Source organism: Sorghum bicolor, chromosome 5 (genome assembly GCF_000003195.3).
Source record: "Sorghum bicolor cultivar BTx623 chromosome 5, Sorghum_bicolor_NCBIv3, whole genome shotgun sequence".
NCBI lineage: Eukaryota > Viridiplantae > Streptophyta > Magnoliopsida > Poales > Poaceae > Sorghum > Sorghum bicolor.
Window position 1 is genome coordinate 50,635,376 of NC_012874.2, and position 26,312 is coordinate 50,661,687.

At 42.2% G+C, this 26,312-nt stretch overlaps 1 protein-coding gene and 2 long non-coding RNA genes across 4 annotated transcripts; 1 reads left to right on the top strand and 2 right to left on the bottom strand.

The window, feature by feature from the left end:
• On the top strand, nucleotides 11,854-15,471 carry LOC8075791 (cytochrome P450 78A5). Its single transcript, XM_002449452.2, has 2 exons — nucleotides 11,854-13,044; nucleotides 14,528-15,471. Exons 1-2 carry the CDS (start codon nucleotides 12,076-12,078, stop codon nucleotides 15,176-15,178), a joined length of 1,620 nt encoding a protein of 539 aa, XP_002449497.1. The 5' UTR covers nucleotides 11,854-12,075; the 3' UTR covers nucleotides 15,179-15,471.
• LOC110435312 lies at nucleotides 22,637-23,637 on the bottom strand. The gene is made up of 2 exons (XR_002452960.1): nucleotides 23,588-23,637; nucleotides 22,637-22,933 (listed from the first exon to the last, which is right to left on the bottom strand). It is a non-coding gene; the product is annotated as an uncharacterized LOC110435312 (long non-coding RNA).
• LOC110435311 lies at nucleotides 23,892-25,461 on the bottom strand. 2 transcript variants are annotated; one of them, XR_002452959.1, is made up of 4 exons: nucleotides 25,169-25,461; nucleotides 24,989-25,043; nucleotides 24,427-24,469; nucleotides 23,892-24,063 (listed from the first exon to the last, which is right to left on the bottom strand). It is a non-coding gene; the product is annotated as an uncharacterized LOC110435311 (long non-coding RNA). The 2 variants fall into 2 exon arrangements; XR_002452958.1 differs by having other exon boundaries at nucleotides 23,892-24,082.

Genomic DNA, 26,312 nt, shown 5'->3' on the forward strand with positions numbered 1-26,312 from the left:
TTCACGTCATCATCGGCAGAACCTTCCACTGGTTTCAGCTTCTTCTTCATCAGCAGTGCTTTGCGGGCTTGGATATTTCGCTCTTGTTCAAGAAGCTTGATCGTTTCAGGCAGCTGGCTTTCTTCTTGTTGAGCTTGAGACCAGGCTTCTTCTACCTGTTTGAGTTCTGCCAACATGGCTTCCCTTCTCGCCGATAGATCGGAAATCTTTTGCTTCAATACATCTCCTGAGGATGTCAGGATGCCGATGCTCTTGTGTTTCTCATTGGCAAGGAGCCTTACTTTCATCATCTCCTCAGAGAGCTGAGCATGAGCAGCTCTATCGGCAAGACGCGGAGCCGCCTTTTGATACTGCAGCTGACGGCTCTCTAGGTGTGCAGCTTGGAAAAGGATTTCTTCGGCATCGGTAGGGATTTGGCCTCTGAGGGTCTTGAACAAAGCCTTGGCCGGATCGGAGTCGTCGACCAATTGGGCTGTGTCTTGATGAAGGAGGGCCGATAATTTTTCTAGCTTTGCCCCGATCTCTACCGATGTGATTCCAACTGCTCGAGAGGAACTTGCTTCCTCACCTTCGTCCTCAGAGATGTCGATGGCAAAGGAGAACCAGCTGTCAGGGGAGTCCTACTCCTGAAGAGGAAAATAAAATGAGTTATTCTATGATCAAATATTGATGAACAATATAGACAGAGATTGGGTAACTTACTTGCTTCAGGGCCATCTCTCACCTCTGACTAGATGACGCCGATGGAACCACGGGCTGATCGGCTAAGGCTGCCGATGAAACTGTGTTAGCTGAAAGATTGACAGCAGTGATTAATAAAGTGGAAAAATAGGTTCATCGGTAGTAAATGAAAAATGTGTTACCTGGAGGTGGTATAGTACTCGTATGAACAGAGGAGACTACCGATGCTATGATTAAACTTGCTAGATCGGCGGTCTGCTCGTGTACATCAGCCGATATTTCTTCTGGCTGAGGTTCTTCTGGTTGGAACTCTTCCACTTGAGACTCTCCTTGTGGCTGAAGAGGAGAAGGAATTTCCTGTGTCTGGGCTTCTGGAGAAGAAGGGGATGATTCTACTGGGATCGGAGATACTGGGGGAGGAGAAGGCGTTGCTATTCTTTGGCGCTTTGCTTGTGATCTGGTACTCTTGGTACCTTTTCTCTTCGGCTGACTGGACTGGGGGGCATCGGCACTTGTGCTTCTGGTCCTTGCCAATGTACTGGTATGCTGATACAACAATGAAAATTTGTGAGTGCAAGTGTAACGGATGTAAGAGTGGAATCGGTATGGGTGAAAGAGTTTGGAAATTTACCTTGAAGGCCTGTGCTAAAGTAGAGGCAGCTACCGATGGAGATGTCTTTGTCCGCTTGGTGGTGACTTTCTTGAGACGTACACCCCGATGCATTATAGCCGCCAAGGTGGGAGCATTGTTGCCGATCGAAGAAATTGGACCTGATGGAAAAAGCTCAATCGGCTTACCACTCCTACTGACCGATGGTGGGGTGTTATCAACCTGTAATATAACATTGAAGGTGAGTTACCGATGGAAGAAAAGTAGGAGGATTGAAACATTGGTTTAAAAATACTTACAGTGTTATCAGGGATTTTGTATTGAGGGTCAATCATGCCACGGTATGTAAGAGCCGATTTGCAGAACAGATGCTCTTTCCATTCTTCCCACCATTGTTTGTATGCCTGAGTGATGAAGAGGGCCGGGATCCAATCTGATAAATCGGCATCTATATCGGCATTTGGTGGCAGTTGAGCTATTCTGGTCCACTCAAGAAGACTAGTGATGCTTTCCCTGGGTTTTACCACATCGGCATAACAAAGTGCAATCGGCAGCTGACCGAAAGCTAGTTGACGGGCTAGTGCCGATGGGTTGTAGAATTCATAGGTCTGGTTGGAAGCTTTCCCACTACCGAAGAAGTTTACTGGTATGGCTCTTGGGGTGATGATTGCCATCATCACATCGTGATCCTTGTTGAGAGCATCATTGAACGGATGGAAGACCAAAGGAAATCTGGTGTCTAGATCTTCATAAGGCATCCATGCTCACTGTTCTCTGGTCAGGCCCTCGTACAGAGTCTGAAAGAATCGGCTGACCTGGTCTGCGTTACCGCCTGTGCCAGGCAAAACTATGGCAGCCTCACCAAAGTTCAGAGGAGGACGAGTTGCCGATTCTTCTTCATCCAGTTCATAATTCTCGGCTATGTCTCTAGGGAAGCGTTGTGCGAAGAGGTCGAACTCAAGACGTTTATGCATGTGGAGGCTAAGCCACATATTAATGAACCACCAGGGGCCCCCTAAATTGCCGATGGGTTGGCCGAGCAGGAGTTTCCTGGCTACTTCATGGAGGAGGTGGTAAGCCGAGCCAAGCAAGTATCGACCGAGGGGAAATCGGCCACCATTAGCTAATCTCTCTGGCTGCCGATAGGTAGACAGAGGTTGGTCCTGCCGATCGGCCACAGAATACAAATTTGTCCAGCCACATGTTCAGGAAGGTGGTTTGTTCCTTTATGTTGACGGGCCCTGTTGTACGGTACTTCTGAGTGTACCCAGACCAGCCGCCGATAGAGCGGGTTTCCACTTTAGCGCTAGGTCTGGTGTCAAATATGTGACTACTATCGGCAGTGGATACATCTAAGCCGGTGAGCATAAGCACATCGGCAAGAGTAGGAGAAGCAGGGCCATAGCCAAAAACAAAAGCATTAAGAGTGTCTGACCAGAAGTATGATGCAGCAATCAGCAGTGATTCATTCCTATGCATATCGGCAAGAGACAACCTGATACATTGATCCAGTTTTCGCTCACCCTACTGAACCTCATTTGAGTGGCTGACTCTCAAGAACCAATCCTTCCATCCCTTGGTAGGACTAGGCCAGGAACGGAAGGCATCTTTCCACAGATCTAGAGAAAAGTTATCGGCTCTAAAGGGGATTATGTTTGTTTCTGCGTTGATCAGATCGGTAGGATCTGGATTCCCTAGCGGACCGAGACATTGGAGGTGTGGTTGATCGGTAGGGATGACAATTTTATTGGACAAATCCTAGAAGTTTTTAAGGATAAAAAGAAGAACAAAAGAAAAAGGAGAGGAATGTTCAGTAAAATGAATTGCAGATAAACAAGGGTATGGTAAAAATACAAGAGATGGGGTGATGAACTGACCTCAGGAACAGCGAAGTTGATGGCCATCTCCTCGCAAGGAAGGTGATCGAAGACTTTGAGGTTGGTGGAGAAGGGCCTTCGTTGGAGTTCTTGGAGCTCTCGAACAGTGCCGCCGCCAGAAAAGCAGAGTTGGGGCTGTAGAATGATGCGATGGAGAAGGAGTACCCGAGAAAGAAGTATTTATAGGACAAAACGGGCAAGGGCAGATCTGACTTATCTCTTCGCCGTATCCGTAAAATCCGAGGATACTCAGATAGATATGGTAACTGTTCGCACGGTAATCAAGGGATTGTGCAAGCGATTTGACAGGAAGCGGTCATGATCTGGAGATATTTCACTGTGCGGGATTTCCTTGTCGGTCCATCGGCAGCTTTCTCCAACGGTAATATTGCCGATGGACGAATAAAGTGGAGATGTCCATATTGGGAGGTTGAGAAATTTGAGGGATCTGCAGAAAGATCGGGCCGGGGTTGTTCGGCTTTAATGGTCGGTTGCCAAAATTGGAAGAGTTAACTGCGAAAAGGCGTCATTAATGCAGAGAATTTCGGAGCATTAAGGATTTCATACTCCGAAACTAGGGGGCATGTGTTGACATCGTTTTTTGGACACGTGCATGAGGGGCCAGTAGAGTACAGATTGGTAGGAGGAGCAACGGTAACTAGACTGCAGAAGAGTTGCCGATGAAGAAGGTTGCCGATGAAGGGACAATTGAGTATGGCTAAGTCCAGGAGTGGTGGCGCGTTCCTAACCGATGACCAGTATCAATGTTTGCCGATGGCGATAGCAGGAAGATTGCCGATGGCGCCGCGAGAGTTGCCGATTGACCCGTGGCGGTGTCCTGGTCGATTACAAGGGGATAGTTTTGTGTTTTCCTTAGTTATTTAAATCGTTTTGTATACGGATTCTGTTTAATTTGGAATTCGAGTCTTAGTCGTGTCTGATTGTAGCTCTTTGAGCAGGGTATAAATGTAGACCCTAGGGCCTTGTAAGAAGATATCTATCAATCAATCAAACACAAGTTTTTACTCATATTCCAGCATCTACTTTTCGACGACTTCGTCATATTTTTTCCTTTTTATTACGAGTTCTTAGGAGTTCGTCGATTTAAGCTCGACGTATTCTCAAGTTCCGCGTGAATACCTCTTGGCCGTGACATCCGGGCGCATCGCTGTTGTCGGGACCAAAGTATTCGAGTTATCACCTTTGCCGATAGTAAGGTCAAATCGGCTGGCACGTCTTAACGTTTAAATCGGATATTAGCCCTTTGTGTTTGCAGATCCGCTTTTACATTAACACATCTAAATATTTTTCTATGGTGAGTCTGTACTATTATCTTCTAGTACAGACTCACCACAAAAAAATATTTAGCAGTGTGAGTGGGGTGTTTCTGGGGCACTTGCCTGGGTATGCAAGAAAACAAATTGAGCTGTACTCTGCTGGTCGAGTTTGTAACAAACCATTTGATGTCGATTGATTTGCTGTAATGGAGCAGGGTACAACTGTGCCTCCTGTGTTTTATGCGCCTTAAGAGTGACCGCAATGGCCGACCCAGCAAATCCGAGACCAAGATTAGAGGTAATCTGATGGGTAAATTCAAATGATGGATGGTGTCTGCTGCAGCCGCCCCTCAAACTCAAGAAAATGATGGTGCTGAATGCCGTGTCATTTTCAGTGCTCAATTCACCTACAAATGCTACCTTTTAGATCCGTCTTTTTGTGTGTTTGCATGCGTGTGGTCATGATGATAATTGTACGCATCTATATTTCTGGGGCTGTGCATTGTTGCTGCTGCTCGGACTTGCTTTTGATAAATTGTCTTGTAGATTTGTCATGTTTTAATTAGGTGGACCATCCAAAACCGACTTCTCAACTGGACATGAATAGGTAATGATTGTGAGTATATATAGTAAAACTAATGCCTTTTATAACCTCGGCAACCTTGGTTGGCTGGATTTGATCTCGCAAGCTGCAAGGATGTATTTTTTTAGTAAAATGGGTTTGAATTTGACATTATCATTCACCCGATGTACATAGTTTTTCCATTGATCTGTACAAATGCTCATGTTCTGAGTCACACACTACACTACAAAGGTGGAGGTCCACTGTTTTTTTACTTTTAAGATCCTATAATAGATGCCTCTCCTGTCTGGCTGTCACTATATTCGCATAGATACATGCATGATTTATACCACTTGCATACTGGTGTGATGAAGATTTACCATGCTATTTCCATTAAGATTACTGAAAATCTGAAACAACTGCCGAGCTGGTCTGTGGTAGTCATTGTTAACCGGGCATATAACATTCTTTTTTTTTGGAGACGATCGTATTATCCTTGGCAGGTCAACTCTATCCAAACAAGTTTTGTATTTCCTCTCATTAAAAGTATCGTTTTTGACTTTTAAACGTTTGTTTTATTCAAATTTTTTGTATAAATATTATTTATTTTGTTATGACTTGTTTTATTATTAGAGATACTATTAGATATGTATAGTCTTGTTTAATGATAATTTAATTAATTAATTATCAGTAGTGTCGCAAGTTGCAACATGAATGCGTGAAGTTTCATCCAACCTTTTGGTAATGTTTAGCCATTTGCTGGGAGTCTAGTCGTCACAATGGACGGCCAGGATTCTTTTTAATATTTGGGGGTGTTTTCTTATAGAACTCCCCTCCTTTATCTTTTTTTTGGTTAGGCCTTGTTTAGTTCTGTTTTTTTTGGATTTTGGGTACTGTAGCACTTTTATTTTTATTTAATAATTATTATCTAATTATGGACTAACTAGGCTCAAAAGATTCATCTCGTGATTTACAGGTAAACTGTATAATTTGTTTTTGTTTTTGTCTATATTTAATGTTTCATATATGTGCCGCAAGATTTAAATATGATGGGGAATCGTTAAAAGTTTTTGATTTTTTGGGTGAACTAAACTGTAGGCCTGAATTCCCCCTTCTCTTTTGTTCTTTGTCAGGCCCTGTATTTACACCAGCAAAGTGGATAGCCAAATGTGCAACTACTCTTTCATTGATTGAAGTGCCAAATGTGCAACAACGAGTTAGCACAGGCGGAGGGGGGGGGGGGGGGGGGTAACCAGGGCCCTTGGCCCCCCTAATAACGCAAATTTTTTATAATATATACTGTTTAGTAGTCTATGTTTATATGAAAAGGTATAATAACTAAAATCTTGTCATATATGTCTACTAATATCCTCTAGACAATACAATTGAATATTTGATTTATATAAATTTATTTGTCTACCATATTCAGACATATATATCTATTGAAATTTTTGATTCTAATAGAATACTTATGTTTCATTATAGATGTAGATGTTCACATAGTTATTGATATTTTACTAAATGCATACTTGACTAGCACTCATAATTCATTGATCATCTCTTTTTTATTGTGAAATACATTATTGATGTAGACATCACATATATGTACACACACTCACTTCTACAAACAAACACACATCCTGCTCTACTATGAGCACTTTCGAAATACTAAGACGGTAGATTTTATCATTCATGAATCAACACATGCACCAGTTGTCAGAACGGTCACCTACCACGAGTATGAGCAATCTTGAAATACCAAGCCGATAAATTTAATATTCATTAATCATCATATGCGCTTCAATATCGATAAACACGATATCTACCATGGGAAAAATAGCTAGCATGCTAATTCATCAAATACTAGAATAAATTTGAAAAAAATATGAGCTTAACGTCATAGGAAAAATCTAATCAATAAGCTACATTAAGTTCTCATACATTGGAACTCTTCGACGGACCCTCTTATGTATAATTTATGGTTCCACCATTGCCAGTTGGCCATCTGCACAGAAGACATTAGTTTGTCCATGCAGGAGTGATTTCTTTTACCTGGCCGGATGCAACATGTAATGTTAATCATTAAGAAAAATCGTTAAAAATAAGTACAAAACATGCTACGTGTGCAATTAAAAAATGTTTTAGATGCATCAGAAAAATTGGTAACAGTTGGAAAAAATCACGCACATGAATAAAAAAAATATGCATAAGTCTAACACGCTAGCTAACAGTAGAGGTACGTACACGTTCCTGTGCATCAAGTATATATTAAAAAAGGAGTATCACCAGTTTCTAAACTTGTTCGGGTGTGTCATCCTGATTTCTAAACTTGCAAAACGATCGTTTATGTATTTAAACTTGTTCGGCTATATCATCCTAGTCATTGGCAGACTCAGGCCTAGGGCCACTAGGGCCAAGGCCCTAGTCGTGGACCACGTAGGCTAGGTAGAGTTCAATAATTTTTAGTTCAGTTATTAGTTTATCAGAGTTCATCAATAGCTTTCAAGCCAACCAGTCTATGCAGATTAGGATCCAACACCTCTTGTTGTCTCGCTCCTCTCACGTAGATGCACGCTCACTTGCGCCGCTGCTCATAGCTGGTGCCCGTCGCCTGCCAGTGTCTTGTCACTGCATCATAGTTAGGCTAGTAGGAAACCACCAGTGCCTGATCTGGTGTACAAATCTCCGTCGAACGTGGGATTCATCTATGTGCAGGCCGCAGGACCACATCATCACTGAGAGGAAGGAGCAGAAGATCAACCAGCGCTTCATCGAGTCCTCTCATGTCCTCAAAGTAGGTCTTGATCCAATTTACAAAATAACTCAATCCTGCAATTCTACTACTACATCTACTTTGTTCTTAATAAAAACTGAACTCCACTGTTCAACATATATAGATTATGATCAATTTGGCCCTAGTGTTTACAAAATTCTAGGTCCGCCACTGATCCTAGCCCTAAACTTATAAATCTCCTATGTAGATCCTTAAATTTGTTTAGTTGTGTCCCTAAACTTGTTTTTAAGTCTCATCTGTCAAAACAAGATGAATTTAATAACTCTATAGAAAAATAACTTATAACTTTTTCATATGAACTCAAATGACGATAAACTTTATATAAAAATGTAGTCAGCAACGCGATCTACAACTTTGTAGTTGAAAATTTTTTAAAATGAAATCTTTTGGGGTCCCAAAATATTTTTTTGAAGTTTTTAGATCTAGAAATTTAAAATTTAAAATTAAATTTTATGACACTAAACGACTTTAAATAAAAAACTTTTCAACTACAAAGTTGTAGATCGCATTGAGGGCTACAACTTTGATATAAAGTTTGTCTTTTCATTCGAGTTCATATGAAAAAGTTATGAATTATTTTTTGATATAGAGTTTTTAGATCATTTTGTTTTGACCCAGATGAGACTCAAAATCAAGTTTAGGGACCGGGATGACACAACAAAAACAAATTTAAGGACTTAAACGAATGATTTCTAAGTTTAGGGACCGGAATGACACAACTGAACAAGTTTAGGGACCGAGATGATATAGATGAACAAGTTCGAGAACCTAAACAGTTGATTTGCGAGTTTAGGGACCGGGATGACACGACAATACAAGTTTAGGGACCGGGATGACACGACAATACAAGTTTAGGGACCGGTGGTTAACTTTACTCTTAAAAAAGTGAACTAACACGACAATGCTTGCTAATAAGGAGGGAATTAGAGCATCCCAAACCGTTTTGCAAATAAGCTTTGCATTCATGTATTTGCAAAAAAGTCTTAAAAACACTTATCCAACGGTTTGGCATTTAGACTTTGCAATTTTGTTAACTTAGCAAAAAGAGAGGAAGGATTGGTATATATGCCAAACCTGTTCACACTTGGCATTGGAAAATTGGCGCGAAGTGACTAATGCCAAACCATTGGAGATTACCTCTTTTCACCTTTGCCATATTTTTTTGAGACTTGGCAAACTCTCTCATTTGCCAAACCAATTATGCAAAACGGTTGGGGATGCTCTTACGTATAGAAAAACTTACATGCTAGAAACATATTACCAAATAAATAGATTTACCACGGTCACACATGCATCAATTAGACTTTTTAAAAAAATTATATTTAAAACTTTTCTTATTCATTCTATTTTCTAAAATTAAAAATTAAATAAATATATATTTCACATATTACCTCTTAGGAAATAATCGACGATTCTAATCATCCATCTAATTAAATAAAGGGCTCTATAGTTATTTGGGTGTATCATAGCAAAGCGCTAATTTGGCATAGAGGGAGTATGTGTAAACTTAGTAGACTCAACTTATTTTGTGACGGTTCACATAGCTCAAATAAATTAATGCTATAGATATTTGAAAACTTGATTTGGCGACCCAAGCACTACTTCCACTTCAGCACTAGCTAGGTTTATCAAATACAACGACAATCTTACACATATGCATTCTAAGTTTCTGACACAAATAAGAACATTGAGATCATATGTGAATCTTGAGCAAGGAGTAAGGAGAGAACCCCAAAAACTAAGAGTAGCTTGGTTGGTTAGATTTATTATTATTTGTGATGAAATTTGCCATACTACATATGATTTTGCAAGATGGTACCCTTTTATTAATGGAGGTGGTCACATAATTCAACCGCCTCCTAAAATTCTGATGGATTAATAGAGGCGAGCATTTTTTATTTATGGAGGTGGTCACTTTTGCCTGCCTCCTAAAATCGATTTACGGAGGCAAACATTTTAAGGCAACCACCTCAAAAAATAGTCTATTTTTGGAGGCGATCATCTTAAGGAGCCACCTCTGTAAATGCAATTTCGAAGGCGGGCATGCTATATGGCCTGTCTCCAAAAATAGTGGCCCAAACAACTCGTACCTCGGCCTGATATCACACCCATTATATATTGGACGAGTTAGGGTTTAGGTTCCCCTCTACTCTCTCTCCCTCCCAAAACATGGCGCCCTCTCTCTCCCTCAGATGTGTTGTCGCTCTCCCTCACGCGCACTCTCCCTCAGATGTCGTCGCTCTCTCCCTCCATCCATTCTTTCTCCCTCCGGCCCTCCTTCCACACTCTCTCTCCCTCCGACCTTCCGCCCACTCTCTCCTGGCGGCGTAGGGCATGGTCGCAGTGGTCGTGCACCATATTTTTGCAACGGTAGCAGCGAGAGCTCCTCCTTGACCCCTCTAGGATCCAGCGATGCTACGACCGAGGAGGCCAAATCCAATGCATGCTCCTCCTTCTCCTCTCCACTACGACAAGCTCCCTCTCCCTCCCAAGTGGTGGATCCACCATGGCTCGGTCCAGGATCCAGCGATGGCACGGCCGGGGACCTCGGATCCGGCGCTCCTCCTCCTCTCCACCATGGCGGGCTCCCTCTCAGTCCCAAGATGTGGATCTAGTGCATGCTCCTCCTTCTCAGGGCGGCGGTGGCCTACTCCCCCTCTACCACCTCCGGGATGCGACAGGAGAGGGCGCATGCGGCCAAATCTAGTGGAGATGTGGTGGTGCGAGGCGAAGGCACGATGGCCCCTGCTCCGGCAAAGATGCGGCGGCCAGATCGATCCAGTGATAGGGGACACACACATGGCGGATCGAGCAACCTCGATTCTGGCACACATAGGGCGAGACCCGCTCCCCTGGCGATGGAACAAGGCCCAAGTCCAGGCCTGTTAGGTTTAGGCTATGGGATTTTTCATTTTTTTTTGTTTTTTCATACTGATTAACCGAAGCGAGCAAAGCATCCACCTCCATGGTCTGCCCATTAACAGTGACCACTGATTGGAGACGGTTGCCAATGTCCGCCTCTAATAAGATTTATGTACTAGTGTGCCTACCTGATTTTGACATCCAATTTAGCATGGACAATCGCTTGAGCTATATATGATTCTTGCAGTGGTATGATGATGACATGTGCCCATTTATATAGCGGATCACCTTTGACAGCTTCATCAATCTCAAATATATCGACCTAGTACTGGGTGAAATTCATAAGGAAAAATGATATATTCTAATTAATTGCAAAGTTTGACTTTTAATAAGTGACCATTTAATAACGATTTTATCTGTTCAAGATCAGAAGTAGGGGCCATGTATTGTCTTCGATATTTGCAACAATATTTACCAAACAATCTAAAAAATAACATCTAATGAGTTGTCTCTTATACTCTGCTATTTTTCAAATTACTGTTGTTTTGGCATTTCTGTTAGTCAAACTTTATAAACGACTTAGGCTATTAATATATATGAAAACATATATTTACAAAAATAGAAGCTAGATGTTAATAGGTTAACTATAAAAAATATTTTAAAATACTTAATTACCTTTCTTTGGTATTCATATTTTCATGGAAATCGTGGCCAAAATTTAACTTTGTAAACCATGTTGATGTCGTAAATTATACTTCCTCCATTTTAAATTATATTATGTTTTGTCTTTTCTAGATATATTGCTTTCTTGTGCATCTATGTATATCTAAGCACATAGTAAAAAATATGTAGATATAGAAAGAAGAAAAGCATATTCTGAATGGGAGGGGCACTTATTCTTTCCCTTTTTCTATTTCTTGTTCTGTCCAAAGATAAGAAGGACATGTCTTGTACGACTTCTACCTGCCATGCAACACTAGACAACACCCGTTAGCGGCAGCTTTAGAGGCTACCAGTCAGTACATGCATGCATGCCTATTGGTAGCCACTACAAAATGAACCCTATAATTTAAATAAAGGAGAAAGCACTACAAGCTAGCAAAAATGCACAAACTTTCTCCCAGCCAACCACAAGCCCCGTCCATCACTATAAATAGACCCCGTTGTCTCCAACAATGCTCCTCGTGCCCACTTCTTCCAACTTATAATCCAAGCAACCAACTATAGCTCAACACATCTCTCCTTGTGTTCTCATCTATAGCCATCTAAGTAGCAATTGCATTAGCAACCATAGTAGCACCTGCTATGCACTAGTCAGTAATCAGTACCACACATAGTTTACACACACACAACACACACAAACGCACACACAAAAAAGACTTTACACACTTAGGTTAACTATACATATAGCCATGAAGACTGAAGTAATCACCACCATGATCTCCTTGGTCTTCCTCGTGCATTTCGCTATCACCATCAGCCCTAACGCACAACCTTCATGGCTCTTCTCTCTCATGTCTCTCTCCCTTGCCGTGGTGGCGGTCATAGTGCCATTAGTAGTCACCACCACTTGCCATGCACGTAAGAATACCGACGCTACCACCACCATCCCGGGGCCACGAGGGTGGCCGCTGGTAGGCTCCCTGCTGGTCGTGTCGGGCCCACTCATGCACCGTCGCCTAGCCGCGCTGGCCGACGCGCATAGCGCACGTCGCCTCATGTCGCTCACCCTCGGTGCCACCCCCGTGGTGATCAGCAGCCACCCAGAAACGGCGCGAGACATCCTCTCAGGTGCCGCCTTCGTGGACCGCCCGCCTAAGGCCGCAGCCCGGGAACTCATGTTTTGCCGTGCCATCGGGTTTGCCCCCACTGGGGAGTATTGGCGTCGCCTCCGTCGCATCACGGGCGCTGGCATGCTCTCCCCGCGTCGCATGGCCATGCTCAGGGGTCTTCGCTGCCGTGTTGCCGACAGCATGATCCAGCGTGTCGCGGACCAGATGGAGAGGTCCGGGGAGGTGGCCATGAGAGCCTTGCTCCAAAGGGCCTCCCTAGAGAGCATGGTGGGTAGCGTGCTAGGCCTCGAGGGTGACGCTGTTTGTGAGGAGCTGGGTGAGATGGTGAGGGAAGGGTATGAGCTCGTGGGCATGTTCAACCTAGAAGACCACTACTACAAGACATCATGGGGCCCGTTGATGGACCTTTGGGGGGTGAGGCCCATGTGCAGGGAGCTGGCTGCTATGGTTAGAGGGTATTTTGGGAAGATCATTCAGGAGAGGAGGCTGGCAGGGGACTGCCACGAGAGGGCCGACTTGCTTAGCTATATGCTTTCACTTCCAGAGGAGGAGAAGTTGGAGGACTCTGATGTGATTGCTGTGCTGTGGGTAAGTAGGCTTATATACGTTTTCATCTCATGGACATGTGCTTTTTGGCAAAAAGTCATACACTGGGGTACACGCTTATATGTTATATATATATATGTTGGTGTTGTACTTTTGAGTGGTGTAGCATACATGCTTGTTTGATAGGTGCATATCAGGGACTTACAAATAAAGCGGTGATAATAAGTGGACTAAAAAATATATGCATCTTAATTAGGAAATAATAATACCATGGCCCCTCAATTTTTTATTTGAAAATGCATGATTTATACTAGGCAATTAAAATCCTTATTTACATTATTTTTGTATGCATAACTTTTAATTATATATGGAACTGCAACTCCGCTAATTAATTTTCTAGATATAATAAGCAATTTCCTAATTATGCCTTTTGTTTGGAAAGTCAAATTGTAAAAATGTTTATGACTTTTTCTAGATACATTGCTTTTTACTATATGTACCTAGACATATTGTATATCTAAAGACTATAGCAAAAACTATTGTATCTAAAAAACCAACATGTCTTACAATATGGAATGAAGGGAGTAGTGATTAAATCATATGATTTGTTGTGATATATTGACTGCAAATTTGGTACATGATCGCTGTAATGATCTCATCACCAATGACGTCTCATATGCACGTTCATCCCATTATATGGAAGATATATTGTAGATAAACTAGAGGTGAACTAACCTGAGGAATGAAGAACTTTTCTGTTTTCACAAGATGTTGCAGTGCAGTACGGTCAATTGCTTGTGGTCGTACAATTGTCAATCAAATTGGTTCATTTTCCATGACTACATTAGTAGCTCAATGAAAAAACTTATCTCTTCTCCATCTAAAAAAACCCTAGATCTGTCAGGGCGTAGACAGTCTCCAAACATTCTGTTTAAGATAGAAGATGACCTTTTTACATAGATCGAGAAAACTTTTGAACTCCTATTTCACCTATAACCGCAGCACACGTGAAATTGAGCTGAATCTTAAACCTATATGTTGGCGTGGGATAGACCAGAGGATTTTTTACGAAGTGCAAAACTACGCATGAAGAGGTGGGTAGTCAAACTCCGCTTGCCACCACCGATATGCTACCAACCAAGCTATAACTCATCCGCTCTTCTCCAATTAATAGATGCCTGGCTTGCTAGTTGCTTTTGAGGGAAAAAAATCTCATAATTATCATCACGAGAACACTAACTCGTTCAAGTTAAGATTAAAACATGACCTGCTGGATACTAGCACTGTCAATGTCGTCTACCATGTACACTGTATATTCACTAGTGATCTTTCAAAAAAAAAAAACACTTTCGATGAGCAGTCTGTATTATGACCTAATTAATTTCCCATATTGACGGTGTGCTATATAATAATACAACTGTATAGACATATAATGATTTTTCTGTTTCACTACTTGATTTAGCATGGGAGCTATAGGTAGTTAATAATACACCTGTACGTCCATTTTGCAAATGCATATATGCAGGAGATGATTTTCCGTGGCGTGGACGTCGTGGCGATTCTCCTGGAGTGGGCCATGGCCCGCATGTCACTGCACCCAGACATCCAATCCAAGGCCCAGGAGGAGATGGACGCAGCGGTGGGCGTCCGTCGTCGTCGTGCCATCACCGACTCCGACGTCCCCAACCTTGCCTTCCTCCAATGGATCCTCAAGGAGACGCTCCGGATGCACCCGCCGGGCCCGCTGCTCTCCTGGGCGCGCCTGGCGGTGCAGGACGCGCGGGTGGGCAAGCACGTGGTGCCGGCGGGGACGACGGCCATGGTGAACATGTGGGCCATCTCGCACGACGAGGCCATCTGGGGAGACCCCTGGGTGTTCCGGCCGGAGAGGTTCGCGGCGGCGGCGGCCGGGGAGGAGGTGAGCGTGCTCGGGTCCGACCTCAGGCTGGCGCCGTTCGGGTCCGGCCGGAGGGTGTGCCCTGGCAGGATGATGGGCCTCGCCACCGCGCAGCTCTGGCTCGGACGCCTCCTGCAGGAGTACCGGTGGCTGCCGCCGCCGGCCAATAAGCCCGTCGAGCTCGCCGAGTGCCTCCGCCTGTCCATGGAGATGAAGACGCCCCTCGTCTGCCGCGCGGTTCCTCGTCGTCGCGGAGGACGGCCTCCTGCTGCAGCTTGATGGGCCACTGTGATGATGAGCTCCTTCGGTGCTGTGGCCACTGTTGGGCACCAGTGTAAAATTAAATCCTTGTGTGTTTGCCTACTACTCGTTTACAGTGTTGTTTGTACGTACAATCAAAGATTATTGTATGTATGTGATGTGATGTGATGTATCTGTGCCCGGCCGGCCTATAGCTACGTGGCTAGACACATGAGTATAGTTTGCACTACTCTGATATATATATATGTGTTATACTTGTACCTGCCTTGTCAGAACGTTTTAGTTTTAACTTGATTACTACATTTTCCCTACTTCCTGCTTCTTGTATGTTTGTATCTCTTCTTTTTTATTATTTGACATCCAATTCCAGTTAGGAAAAGAAAATCCTGTTTTGAACTCAGCCATCTTTAAGTGAATATTAAGCGTTAGTGATATCTAAGGAAAAGCTAACACACTAGTCACTACTGGATCCGGCTTCTTTGCCGAGAGCCAGAGGCCTAAAAGCCCTCGGCAAAGCCCACGGCACCATCGAGGAACGTCAATGTTGACGTCGTCTTTGCTGAGAGTCGTGCTTGTAGGCTCTCGGCAAAGACTTTTTATTTTTTTTTAAAAAAAGTCTTTGCCGAGAGCCTGCCAAGCTGGCTCTCGGCAAAGGAGGACTTTGCCGAGAGCCGTCCAAGCAGGCTCTCGGCAAAGACTTTTTGTTTTTTTTAAAAAAAAGTCTTTGCCGAGAGCCTGCCAGAGTGGCTCTCGGCAAAAACTTTTTATTTTTTTTTAAAAAAAAAATCTTTGCCGAGAGCACATATATGACACGAAGGCCACACACCACATTTCACATATATGGCACGAAGGCCACACATCCACAATTCGGACAAGAAGACCGTCAATGACAAATATCCAGGTGTTCTATTGTTGAATTCTCCGATTTAGGTGTACAAAGCAACAACAACAGAAAAGGGAGGGGAGAGAGAATATAGTGCCAAGTCAAAATGACATGCATATGTTAACATACTCTTTCAGCAAGCTTCACTTTTGTTCCACCATACTCAGGAAGCATAACAGTGTCGCCTTCACTTAGAGATACAGGGATCAGCTTACCATCCCTATCATGATCACCAGGGCCAACAACAATGACTTTAGCAGCGTTCAGCTGTATTAAAAAATAAAGTGATATGTTAGGCCTAAAAGAGACATGAAAACTAAAAACCAATGATAAAAAAACACACACTCCAAAAACAAATAAGGCTAAAAAGGAAACACCTTGATTCAATATATTTGAACTCACTCAACCTACACACTCAACGTATACATAAACACACTACAGTGGGAAGGATGGGGGTTAAGTTGTGTCACATAACATCAAAACATAAGACATCTCTAAGTTTTTATAGCATTGAGAATATACAGAAGGCTCACCAAACTGAATTCATATTTCGTATATATATGTCATGGAAATTAATGAGCTGATGTACTATCAGTTTACAGTGTTAACAAAGACAGTTTATAAGCTTTTTATACATCTCTGCTACCAGCTTTTATACTGCAGGAGCATTCAACCATGCAGGAGCATTAACAAAGACAGTTTAACCAAGCTGTACTATCAGATTATAAGCTTTTATACTGCAGGAGCATTAACAAAGACAGTTTTCAGAACATTCAACCATGCATTACTAATCACGAAAAGGAAAAAAATACATCTCTGCTACCAGCAGTACTAGAATCCTAAGAAGACCAATGCCGTCTTAAATTAGGGCATAGGCATTAATGCGATGCAGGGGAGGTTTCCAAAACCTGCAAAAAAAAAGTCGGCTCGATGGCCAACAACACATATTTTGAAGATGCATTTCATGTGTTGACCCACAAGTATCAATTAGACATATACAGGCAAATCCTAAAACTCAACCTAGGATAGTAGCATATTCTGAGAATAGTCAAATCATAAATTAATTGGCACACACTATCGATGTACAAATGGAAAAGTTTATCTTTTCCCAACGAATTAATTATTGTGAGAGCATTATTAGTGGACAAAAAGACTATCCATCTGATCCTGTATGTTGCTTTCCCTTTGGCTCACTACCAGAACTCGGTATTGATTAGCCTGTAGGTTCTTATTTCACAATATCAATAAATACCCTGTTTCTGATCCTGTGTAGGTTCTTATTTCACAATATATCTAGGTGCATACTAAAAATCAAAGGAACTAGAAGAGCTAGCTCAAGTTTTTTTTTTGGGGGGGGGGTGAAAAAACTCGTCCCTAGAACAATCTCTGGACTAGAGGTTTGTTCATGGGATTCAGAAGATAAAATAAAATAGTCAAAGATGAGCATATCTTTGTCCTAAACAGCATACCAAAGATCAAAGAGAGTGAAATACAGGAGAACTCTGACTTAATTCTGGGTTTGAAAAAAAATGTTCTAATGGGATGGGTGGGGGTTAACCAATAGCCAATGTTCAGGGATCTAATGCATAGTTGCATTTGCTTGCCGGTGCCATCTACTCATCTTCACACACACTAAATAAAACTGTATGCACTGGAGACATGGTCAGAGTGGAGAATCAGTCTAGATTTCTGTATTGCTGTTGACTTCTTGGTGATATTACTGAAATAATGATGCAGAACTAGGCTTATACGTTGGCATACTGGAATGCGATCTTGGTAGATCTAATCATTAGGTCATATAATGTGGATCATAGTTAACTGAAGTATAACATTGTGGTTGGATACCATTATGCGTACCAAATATGAGACAATATGACCCAATTGTAAGACAGATAGCAATACATATTCCTACCAATTTCGGATGTTAGGAGTACTTCCAGGATGGTAACTACATGATTTTGAAACAAAGAATGACCATACATTCGGTGGGGTTGGAAGAGTGGCGGGTCGGGCAGGTGGGTACCTGATGGTCGCAGATCGGGGATCGCCGGCGGCCGCCACCGCAGTGCGGGATATCGGCGAGGCGGCGGTGACGCACGGAGCCGGGGCTCCTCTTCCGGTCCCTCCTCCTCCTGGGCTCCTGCGGCGTCCGTGCGGGATGCAGCGAGGCGGCGGTGGCGCACGGGGCCGGGCTCCTCTTCCGGTCCCTCCTCCTCCTGGGCTCCTGCGACGTCCGTGCGGGATGCAGCGAGGTGGCGGTGGCGCACGGGGCCGGGCTCCTCTTCCGGTCCCTCCTCCTCCTGGGCTCCTGCGACGTCCGTGCGGGATGCAGCGAGGTGGCGGTGGCGCACGGGGCCGGGCTCCTCTTCCGGTCCCTCCTCCTCCTGGGCTCCTGCGACGTCCGTGCAGGATGCGGCGAGGCGGCGGTGGCGCACGGGGGCGGAGAAGGGCGGGCCGGGGCGGGGGTGGGGGCGGTGTGGGCCGGTGGTGCGCGGGGGATTTGGTCAGCGGCGGTGGAGCACGGCGCGCGGGCGGCGGCGGCGGCGTGCAGGGTGGGCGCGTGTGTGCGTTAGGGTTAGGCGCGGGGTTGGACCGGGTGGGCATAAGAAGAACTTTTTTTTTCAAAAAATATCCTTTGCCGAGAGCCAGCCTCTCGGCAAAGAATTATACTCATTTTTTTTAAAACACCTTTGCCGACAGCCAGATGGGCTGGCTCTCGGCAAAGACCCTTTGCCGAGGGCCGGCCAGCCTGGCTCTCGGCAAAGACCCTTTGCCGAGAGCCTAACGCGCAGGCTCTCGGCAAAGAACTGTTGACTTTTTTTATTCTTTTTGAATTTAGATCTGAGTTTTTTTTTGTGTCCTTGTGATCCAATTTCTAAATATATTTTAAAATTTGACATTAATTTGACTTTTTTTTTGCTATATTTAACTAATTAATCTTGTTTCTTTAAATTTTTTCACATAATTCAAATTTCAACTGCAGGTACATGAAATATTAGAACTCAATGATTCGAAAAATGATAGTCAAGATATTTGGTGTAGGTTATGGCCGTATCCACAACCACACATGAAATCTCAACCCTCTCGCTGACATAACATGTCGAGGAATGTGATGGAAAAGTGATTTATAATTATATAAATTCCAAATAAAGTCCAAAAATCACGAAACTTGGCGACGTGTCGTGTTATCGCATGTGGAGGCTATGGTAAAAAATTCATAAGGTTTCGAGCAAGTTGCGACATCAGATGTCTAAAACACAAGCATCTCCGCATGTGATCAAATGTTATCACATGTGGAGATGTCTAGGATTTAGACATCCGGTGTCGTAACTTTCTGTAAACCTTATGAATTTTTTATCACACCCTACACATGCGATAACATCACATGTCGCCAAGTTTCATAATTTTGGACTTCATTTGGAATTTATATAATTAAAAATCACTTCTACGACACATGGATGATCATGTTTTGTATACAAGAAATTCAAACTTTTGGGTGAGTTTATGGATACAACCTCAAAATACACTCTCAAACATGAATATTATTTTTTGAATGGCTATATTTTATTATTTCATGCTCCTACAGTTCAAATTTACTTTTTCGAGAAAAATACAAAGAAAATAATTTAATTGATAAAATATAGCAAAATGTTAGAAAAAGCTCTCAAATTTGAAAATATGCTTGTATACAATATGCAAGGGTTAAAGAAAAAGATTGGGTCCAAAACACAAAAAAAAAACCATTCCTCTTTGCCGAGGGTCAGTGCTGGCTCTCGGCAAAGGGGCTCTTTGCCGAGAGCCAGCATTGCAGCGCTCGGCAAAGGTTCGTCTTTGCCGAGAGCCTAACGGCGCAGCTATCGGCAAAGGTGACGACAACGGAAGTCGTCCCCTGCGCGGCTCCTTTGCCCAGAGTCTGTCTTTGCCGAGAGTCAAGCTCTCGGCAAAGCTAACCTTTGCCGAACGCTTGGCTTTGCCGAGAGCTGAGCCATCGGCAAAGACTCTTTGCCGAGGGTCCCTTTTGGCTGTCGGCGAAGGCTGTCTTTGCCGAGGGCCGGCTCTCGGTAAAATGGGCCCTCGGCAAAGCTCCCGTTTCCTGTAGTGAGTGATTATAGAACATATGTAAGTGTAAATGGGACACCATGGAGATGTGGTCCTTGCGACCTATTTTTCAAGGCATTATGGCCTAATTAACTAGGCCTAGTTAGAGAGGCCAGCTATATTGATCATCAAGTTACTTTTCGTGAAGGCAAATTTTGCTAAGCGACATAGGGAGATATGTGGTATTTTGCTGATACACACCATGAACTCATAAGGTTATCCAATAGCTTTATGAATATGCACACCTAAGACACTGCATCAATTATTTTATTATCTTCTCATATCTATAGAAAGAGAAGGTGGAAGAAATCGTCTCTTTGTCCTTGTGTTCTTCCTTTTGCTCATGATATCATCAACCTTCTCTTTCTATCACAAATCATCACACGACAGTGCAGCCCTCCTTCCAGCCTCTCTCACGCATGGCGGTGTGGCCCCTCTCCCAGGCTTCTCCTTGCATATAGCCACACAACCCTTCCTCGTGCCTCTTCTAAACACGATGTCATGCCATCACCTTTGTCCTCTTGCTCCTTCTCCTGATATACTTGGCACGACCATGCTTGCACTGCTCTTGTTCCCTTTTCTCCCTGCCACCTCTCACTCCTAATGTGGCAGAGTGCTACAGGCGGTGAGGTGGAGATATGAGGGAGACAAAACTACAAAAGTAGGGGAGAGAAATGAACTCTAAACCGATGGATGTTGAGGATAAAGGCAAAAAAAGACATTTTCTCTACACTGCTACTGAAGTGACATTCACAGTCGGTTGTACGGAGCCAACAGTGATAGTATCATTGTTGATTTGTGGCTTCAATAGGCAGGTTCATGGCTTGAACCGATAGCGATAGGTTCAATACTATTACTGTGAGTTCAAACCACAAGTTAGCACAAAAGATCATAACCTTTTCATATGAGACTGGATTATTAAGATAAACTTTATATCAAAATATAGAGTTTAAAGAGATCTAATTGACAATATTTTTAATTTGAGATGGTTTACAAGTCCAAAATATTTAATATAAGGTCTCAGATCAGATTTAACATGGTTAACAATATAATATCAAATGGAGATAAAGTCAACATCAAAAGTTGTAGAATTTTTAACACAGACGGTTCTCGAGAAACCGCTAATTTTTATTTTGTATTGTTGAGCGCTACTGGTGGTATTGTCCGCCGCTTGTACAAACCCCTTTAGAACCGCCACTAAAAAGCCCTGTTGTAGTAGTGGTACTCGATAAGGTTACAACTTTATAGTTAAACAAATTTTTTATTTGCGATTGTTTTGAGTGTTTAATATACAAGATAAAATTCAAAAATATGTATTTAAAAGAATAGCGTTAGTTCTTAGTCACATGTGTCACATAGCTTAGCTGGTATGTTGAGGCCTTGAGTTCGATTCGCGAAAAATGTATATTTTTCTATCTCACCTATCTCTGCCAGATCGTTTCAGGTAGTGATGTTTTAGTCTTTATTGATATCAGAAGTGCTGATGACAAATTACTAAAATAATAATCTTGTGGAGTCGTATAGCAACAGTACATGCTTTTATAATGGTACTAGGAGGATTCCCCGCGCGTTGCTGCCGGCATGAAGGGAGAATACAAATATGACCTCACTGTAGTATATTGAGTCATCGATATATGATTTTAGAAGTTAGTTTCAGAAGAGAAAGAGAGGAGATAACGTGAGTGAATAATTGCTAGCAGTATGCATGCATGGTCATGTGTAGGTAGCTGCACTCACTACTGAAACCATTTGTGAGTGGGCACTTAATTGCGTGTAGCAGCAGGAGAAGTGGATGATGATGTGGTGCAAGGAGGTGCAAGAGAATTAGTTATGGGGTTTATCTTTATAGTATACTAGGAGAATGCCTCACGCGTTGCTGCGGGAATTACCGGTAAAATTTGGATGATTTTTAGTATTCTAGCATGGACAACTAAATATATGTTAGAAAATGATGTGGTTTGCTAATGTGAATAACATAGATGCAGGATAAATGATATGTGTGTTAGTTCGATTTATTAGTGGATAATGATGTGAACACTTTGCATGGCGGGGTAATGTATTAGTGGGATGATTTAGTGGATGTTGATGTGGATGTTTTGCATGGCAAGAGAATTAGTTAGTGGGATGCTCTAGTGGATGATGATGCCGATGCTTTGCATGTCAAGCGAATTAGCTAGTAGGGTTTATCTATATAAGAGATATAGACACTACAAGAAGTGTGTGGCTTTTTGACATTCTATTATGTCATAATATATGCAATTTATGTCACAAATTGAGTTTTATAACATCAAGGTGACATAAACTGTAATGTCAAAAAGCCACTGTCACAAAATGAATTTATGACATCTGTTTTGCTAAATGTCATAAGTTTATGACGTGTGATTTCGGTGTCATATAATCTTATGACACTGGTTTAGTGTCATTAAATCCTAACTTTGCCATGTAGGCAATGCCACGTAGGATGACTTGCTGACATGGCAGGAAGGAGAAAAACGTCACAAAATAAATTTGGCATGCTATAGCTCGTAGTTGTTTTTCAGCCCACTGACTCAACAATAACACAATCTTGACAAAATCCTAGGTTGCAAAAATTTATATTGTCAACTCACACATCCATGTAGCAATATACATCACGCTACATCTAAATCACATGTCCAAAATGACGAATAGCATAGCCCTTTCAACATCTTGAATATTCATCAAGCTAACAAAAAGAGTTGTAGCTACCCCCTAAACATTACTGAGGCTTTTCACTTCACTGAGACATCCTCTAGACCACACTATTAACCACTCTGAAAGAAGCAAACTGTAGCCAAATTAGTCAAAGATATAAAGATTAGAGTTAGCTCTAGGTTCATGCATATCTATTTGACAGAACCAAGCTCCCTGGTCAACATATAACAGTTAATGAAAAAAATATATCTACAAAAATAATAATACGATATAACGCTACGAGCTTATCTTAGGAATGCACATGAAAACAACTGAACAATGATATTTTTTTATAGTTCAATCCAAAAAACACTCAAGAATAGCACGGCATAATAGGTCATGTTATCACTCAATACTGTCTAGATTAAGAAAAAATCAGGTTTATTAAAAGAAGACTCACGTCTGTTGTTTTCTATGTGGTATCTAGTAAGAAGTTGTCCACTTAATTTAAGCAATATATGTTCATCTGGCAAAATGTGGGGCTGCAGCGACAAAGGATATCTGGCAAAATGGATGTTTGAATTAAATTAGATAAATAAGTACATAGTTTCAGCAATAGTTCTCTATATGCCGTATACCTGCAGTTGATCTGAGCTATATGTGCCTATAATAGTGTTCAAAAATTAAAGTGACTACATAATTCTTGTCAATGTTCTGATTTTGAAAGATTCAAAAAAAATAAGGAGAATGTAGGATTAGTAAATTTAAAAATGGAGAATGCAGCACTGTCTTACCTCCATACTCTTCTTCAGGCAGTAGATCAAAACTTGGGAGTTTCCTATAATTGTGAAAATAGCTATTTCAATGTAAGGGAAAATAGCTATTTAAAAGGAAAAGCTATTTAAATGCAAGGGAAAATAGAACTTGCCTGTACACCAGCATCAACTTGCCTGTACACGTACGGTACAACTTGCCTGTATACGCAACCTCGTCGTACGGCACGCAGGAGGCCGTCAAGAAGCAAAATACAATTTAGCCCACAATTCACCCCATACAACATCCAGCCCACATACAATTCAGCCATACAACATACAACCAGATTCAAATAAGTAATCTCCATAAATCATTGTAATATCAGAAGCACAAGTTTTAAAGTGCAATACAATTGAATACCAAATATCTCTAGAACCACTACACCATAGCCCAAATGTAACGTCAAACGTTCCATCGCTATCCAATGCAACTCTACTTCCACCATGGAGCCTCTCATCTGCAGATGATCCAGTAATCTGCTGCAAGTGAATAAGCTGAATAGCACAATAAAATGACAAAATGAAAGGTCTGAGAAGTGCCAATCCTACAGTTGAAGTTCCATTTTGACCAATACTACTCAATATCTATTTTAGTTATTTAGCTATCCACGTGTGAACTTCATTTTCTTTTATTCATCATAATGGTGTGTGCAGATTTTGGTGTCACATTGATCTAGCATGTCACATTGATCAAGAGAAGTATTACTAGATCAATACAGAAACTACTAAGCACTGGCAACACACATATACAGTAGGCTCATCACATATATCTCATACGCAAATGATCATTATCTTAAGTACATTAAAAAATAAAAACTTACTTTCTGAGTTTGTGGATTTTATCATCTCCAAATATGGCATATTCTGTTGCAAAGAATGGAAAACAGCACACTGGGCATTAGAATCTATAATACTAAAAATCACGGCACAATTAACTGACTAATTGAGAGTGCCACACGCCTAAGGGTGTGATCTATAATACTAAAAATCACTATAGAGAAATGTTCAGTGAAAAGTGCACATAACAAACAGGTCCTTGAGTGAATCATCAAAACATGGATACTCTGTAATAGCTTCAATAGTGTAGCATACACTTCGTATCTAGTGAAATTTGGTAAAAACAGTAGAACATCCCCCCTACTAGAAAGCAGTGTATATACAACAATATATAAGAAACACCACACTGCTTGCCACACATAAGTCCAAACTGCTCAACGCATAGACAAGATTATTCATGGTTGGTTGTACTAGTATCATTGTGTGCGGGTTTTGGTGTCACTCTAGTGTGACATCAGGGGAAGATTGTATCTATGTTTATATGTTTGTCTGTCGGCACTCACAAAACTATTACCCATCTAAAGAAATTTCAGAAGGCACACGTACCTTGTATCCTATAATGCAGGATGGATGCAAGCTGTCAAGGTAGGCTTAGTCAGACCTGAGAAATGAGTAGGCAATAATTAGCATGGTTTTTATTGCTCCTCAGATCTTGACAGAACAACTCCTCGGATCTCCCCGCATGGATGAACAATTTGCTAGTTCCAGCCAAAGACAGAAGGTCACCTCAATGCCAATCTCCATCTCCACTGGCCACCGTCGCATCATCGTCCATGGCCACCTCTGCACGCCACCGCGAAGCGCCGGACGGTCGCGAGCAGCAGCTTCATCAACGGTGGCCGCCACCGCTCCTCCCCGCCACCTCAGCCGGCGCCTCACACCCAAGGGCTGGCCGCCACCGCTCCTCCCCGCGTCCATCGCCACTCACGCTCGGGTCGCCGACACGCCATGCGTTCATCTCTCCATGGAATCCTATTCTGGTGGCTGCTGTGTGTAAGGAGGAGAGGAGAGGGAGTGAAGAGATTGGAGGCTCTAGGGTTTGGCCGGCTTTTATATGAGCTCATTTTAAAGCTGGTCAAATCTCAGCCATCCATCTCAGATCAATGGCTCACGTCGCTTGGTCATTAGGGTTTCCTGTTTGGGCCATTGTTGGGCTTCGGAGAGCCACACAGGCCTTAGCAAGCCAAGCGCATGAAGCTTGGATCATGCGTTTTTTTCGGCCGTTTTTTTATTAAGGGCTAAATTGAGTTTCTTATTTTCCAAAAAAACTTTCTTTCATTATTTAATATAAGTGCATTATTTAAGTGTTTTATTTAAAGTTTTCAGCTTATAATGTTGTCGTTTTTGCCGAATGCCTAAAATATTGCACTCGATAAAGACAAGATTTTCTGATAGTGCATGATAGAAGGTCAGGCGGGAAGCAAGGCAATTTGGCACGCGAATGGAGTTAATCATAGCGACATGCGGTGGGTCGTTAAAAGACAGTCCGACAGTCTGTGGTCAAAACGAGATATAGCGACCGATGGTCCGTTACCAATCTTTAATGTCTAATCTTCCGATGTTAAATCGACATTTTTTAGCTTTTTGTCGGATTTGTAGTCCATGAGAGATTGGTGGCCCAACTAGAATGGAGGCCGAAATAAAATTTTAAAAAAATCTGATGTGGCAACAAGGCATGCCAACATCAGAATTATTATTTAAAATAATTCAATAAATATTTTTGTGACACAAAGTTTTTGTCAAAGGCTCATGACACTACAAAATAGGCCTGATGGCGTAGAAAATAGTGTCACTAAATGAACTTGAAATAGGTGTATGACATATATTATGACGTATAATTTTCAAAGGTCACTAAATCAAAATTCCTAGA